The sequence below is a fragment of the Pinus tabuliformis genome, chromosome 7, assembly GCF_031772625.1.
Source record: "Pinus tabuliformis cultivar Carrire ecotype Pingquan chromosome 7, CPIR1, whole genome shotgun sequence".
NCBI lineage: Eukaryota > Viridiplantae > Streptophyta > Pinopsida > Pinales > Pinaceae > Pinus > Pinus tabuliformis.
In genome coordinates this window covers 770877305-770881152 of record NC_142293.1, presented here as the reverse complement: position 1 = coordinate 770881152, position 3848 = coordinate 770877305, and the positions used below count along the sequence as shown (strand labels likewise).

The 3848-nt window shown below is 33.9% G+C and overlaps 1 protein-coding gene across 1 annotated transcript; it reads right to left on the bottom strand.

Annotated features, from left to right (window-relative positions):
• Nucleotides 1–2480: 2480 nt before the first annotated feature.
• LOC149249848 (uncharacterized) lies at nt 2481–2987 on the bottom strand. The gene has a single exon (XM_089453498.1). The coding sequence runs from the start codon at nt 2985–2987 to the stop codon at nt 2481–2483; it is 507 nt and encodes a 168-aa protein (XP_089309624.1).
• Nucleotides 2988–3848: the final 861 nt, after the last annotated feature.

The window sequence follows — 3848 nt, the reverse complement described above, 5'->3', positions numbered from 1 at the left end:
CATTTTAAATTTCTGTCATTTACAAATATTTAATAATAATTTTTTAAATGATTTTTTTTTTTTTTTTTTTTTTTTTTAAATCAATCTTTTTTTCTAAAAAATCAATTCTTGGATTTATTCTGTTGCAGGAAAATTATGCAACTTGAGTGATATTGTAACACCCTTGTTGTAATTAAAACTCTCAGTTTTTGTGTCTTGTTTATTATTACTAGTGGTTTAATTAGGCATTGAGATTAGTTGATTCTGGTTGGAAAATAATATTTTTTTGAATTAATAAATAAGTATTAATAAATAAAGTTTGTTGTTCTATGGTTGAAAATCATAATGGGTGACACTAGAATAAATGATACTTTGCCAGAATTTAGAGGAATTAGATTCAAATTAAAATTCCTAAATTTAAAATATATTGGCAGCCAGGCAATTCTAGGAATTGCCCAATGTAAACGAGAAAAGCTTTGATCTCATTATGTTGCAATTATTATAACTATAACCACTTCAAAATGATTCATGTAGATTTATTTGATTCCCTATTAATGTTAAAAATTTATCATGATATTTGATTCCCTGTTAATGTTACTGAAGTTACTACTTTATCATTTTAACTCTTGGATTTTTAAATGAGGAATTAATAAAGTGGATTAACAACTTTGGTATCACTTAAAATATAATGATAATAGTTTGGACATTAAGGGTTTTGATTTAACCTAAAACATTAGGGATTGAGATTAGTTGATTTTGGTTGGAAAATAATATTTTTTTGAATTAATAAATAAGTATTAATAAATAAAGTTTGTTGTTCTATGGTTGAAAATCATAATGGGTGACACTAGAATAAATGATACTTTGCCAGAATTTAGAGGAATTAGATTCAAATTAGAATTCCTAAATTTAAAATATATTGGCAGCTGGGCAATTATGGGAATCACCCAAGGTAAATGAGAAAAGCTTTGATCTTGTTATGTTGCAATTATTATAACTGTAACCACTCCAAAATGATGCATGTAGATTTATTTGATTCCCTATTAATGTTAAAAAAGTATCATGTTATTTGATTCCTTGTTAATGTTACTGAAGTTACTATTTTATCATTTTAACTCTTGGATTTTTAAATGAGGAATTAATAAAGTGGATTAAAAACTTTGGTATCACTTAAAATATAATGATAATAGTTTGGACATTAAGGGTTTTGATTTAACTAAAAAATTAGGGATTTAGATTAGTTGATTATGGTTGGAAAATAATATTTTTTTTGAATTAATAAATGAGTATTAATAAATAAAGTTTGTTGTTCTATGGTTGAAAATCATAATGGGTGACACTATAATAAATGATACTTTGTGGGAATTTAGAGGAATTAGATTCAAATTAAAATTCCTAAATTTAAAATATATTGGCAGCCGGGCGATTCTAGGAATCGCCTAACGTAAACGAGAAAAACTTTGATTTTGTTATGTTGCAATTATTATAACTGTAACCACTCCGAAATGATGCATGTATATTTATTTGATTCCCTATTAATTTTAAAAAAGTACCATGTTATTTGATTCCTTGTTAATGTTACTGAAGTTACTATTTTATCATTTTAACTCTTGGATTTTTAAATGAGGAATTAATAAAGTGGATTAACAACTTTGGTATCACTTAAAATATAATGATAATAGTTTGGACATTAAGGGTTTTGATTTAACTTAAAACCTACATCAACATAATTCAGAATCTTGACCCATGTTCAATTAAAAGCCAGCAGGTTTAGGTTTCGCCTTAAATTGCAACCTACACAACTGAAATCTGTTAAACATAAATTCTTCTCATTATATTTACAGGGTTTGGTGTGCATCATTTTTGACATTGCAAACGATATTTTACCGAGTAACCTGGACTGGAAATTCCATGTTCACATGACATTCATTTCTAACTACTGTTTTCTCCAATTTGGCAGCCGAGCAATTCTGGGAATCGCCCAGCTGCCGCCCAGGGTCGCACCCCCACAGGCGGTCGGGTGGTGGCTTGGAGATTCTAGGAATCACCCAACTGCCACCCAGCCACCCATGGGGGCGTTACCCTAAGCGGCGAGGCTTATTTTTATTTTAAAATGGACCAGGCTTACAACCACGCCTGCACCCTAGGCAGCAGGTTTGTAAGCCTGGCCCATTCTAAAATAAAAACAAAATTTGATATTAAAAAAAAATTATTAAAAAAATGCATTTAATTTTTTGAAACAAATAATATCTATTTTTATTTTTATTTTTTATTTTTTTTAAAATAAAATATATCTATATATATATTATGGAAAAAAGCCATAATTTCAGTTACAAAGGATGAAACTGGTTTCTTGGCATTTCTCCAACCAGCTGAACATGACACATGCGCTTGTGAATCGCCTCTTTTTATAGTTTTTCACATGAACTTTTGCTGCTGATTTTCCAAGCTTATGAATGCATACAAACTGATTTAACAACAGAAAAAAAAACATAGAAAAGTTAGGGAATTAGTTCCCAAGAGATTTCATTATCTCTGAGAATAGTTCCAGTGCCTAGTTGGGCTGCCTTATTTGCTTCTACATCTACTTCTTTGTTGTTGTTTCTCAGGATATGAAATAATTCCAGATTTAGGAGCTTTGTCATGCCTTTAATTCTTGATATTGTCCTTGCAAGTCGAAGATCTGCCAAATTTGTATTGGTCACCATTGCATTGATGATGACTTGGGAATCGCCAAAAGCAATTGCTTCTGTGTGCCCCAGTTCTTTAAGCGTTTTGATCCCTTGAAACAGGGCCATGACTTCAGCTTGGATGCTTAAGGTGTGGCCCAGCTCCCATGCAAACCTGTGTATAGATGCTTCTTTTGGATTTATAATTAGTCCTCCCGCTCCAGCCATTGTTGGATTTCCCTTAGCTGCCCCATCAAAGAAAAGAGAAGGGAGTGTTCGCTTGGATAGCCAAGATTGAAATTCTTCCTCATTTTTCTGATTTGCCAATCTTTGAGACATATAGGTGAGATTTTCGATTTTTGGAAGTTGAGGTTGAGTACTGCTCCAAACTCAATATCCTGCTACCTTAGATTTGTGTCATCGTGTTTGTCTCTTAGCCACTCATTTAACTGACCTTTCACTGTATTTTCTACTAGCTTGTATTTCCGTTCCTTATCTCTAAAAATCCTTTTGTTCCTCTCCAACCAGATTTTCTAGTTGATGAATTTGGGCAAATCGGTCCATGCTACTTTGATAATCTTGTTTTTTGGACTTGGGCCTGGATACCTATCTAGCCACCCAGCAAACAATTCCGGGATAGAGTGGGGGAAGATGGGCATAAATTTCGAAGTTCCAAGGAGTTCATGCCAGACTAGACCTGTAAAATTGCATTCCAGTGAAAGGTGAAGAGCAGATTCTGGATTTTCTTTGCATAGAGTGCATCTTGATGGCCCTAGAAATCCCCTTTTCTGAAGCCTATCATCTGTTAGGATTTTTTGGTGGCATAGCAGCCAACAGAAAAAATCGATCTTTGGAATGGTAGAGAAATTCCAAATACCAGTCCAGGGCACCGGGTTAGGAGGTACATGGGGTCTCTCCATGATTTTTCCATAGCCCTGAGCCACCGAGTACCCAATCAGCTTCGTTCCCCAGCCTCTCGAGTCTTTTCTTCTTGTGTGTAGCGGAGCAGCCCCATGTAGCATCTGCAGCAGTGTATCATAGTCTGACTGCCACGTAGATGGCACTTCGATTGTTTTCCAGCCGGCCCAGCTGTCTCCACACCAATTCGATATGTCCCAGAGCGTTTTAAAATTAGCCTCATCCATCCACACCTTCAGCTCATTCCTAAAACTCGAGTTCACCAGTGGAGGCCTGTTCATT

Bases quoted from the DNA above. Each gene is read 5' to 3' on its own strand.
- LOC149249848 (XM_089453498.1), bottom strand. From the start codon at position 2,987: ATGTCTCAAAGATTGGCAAATCAGAAAAATGAGGAAGAATTTCAATCT.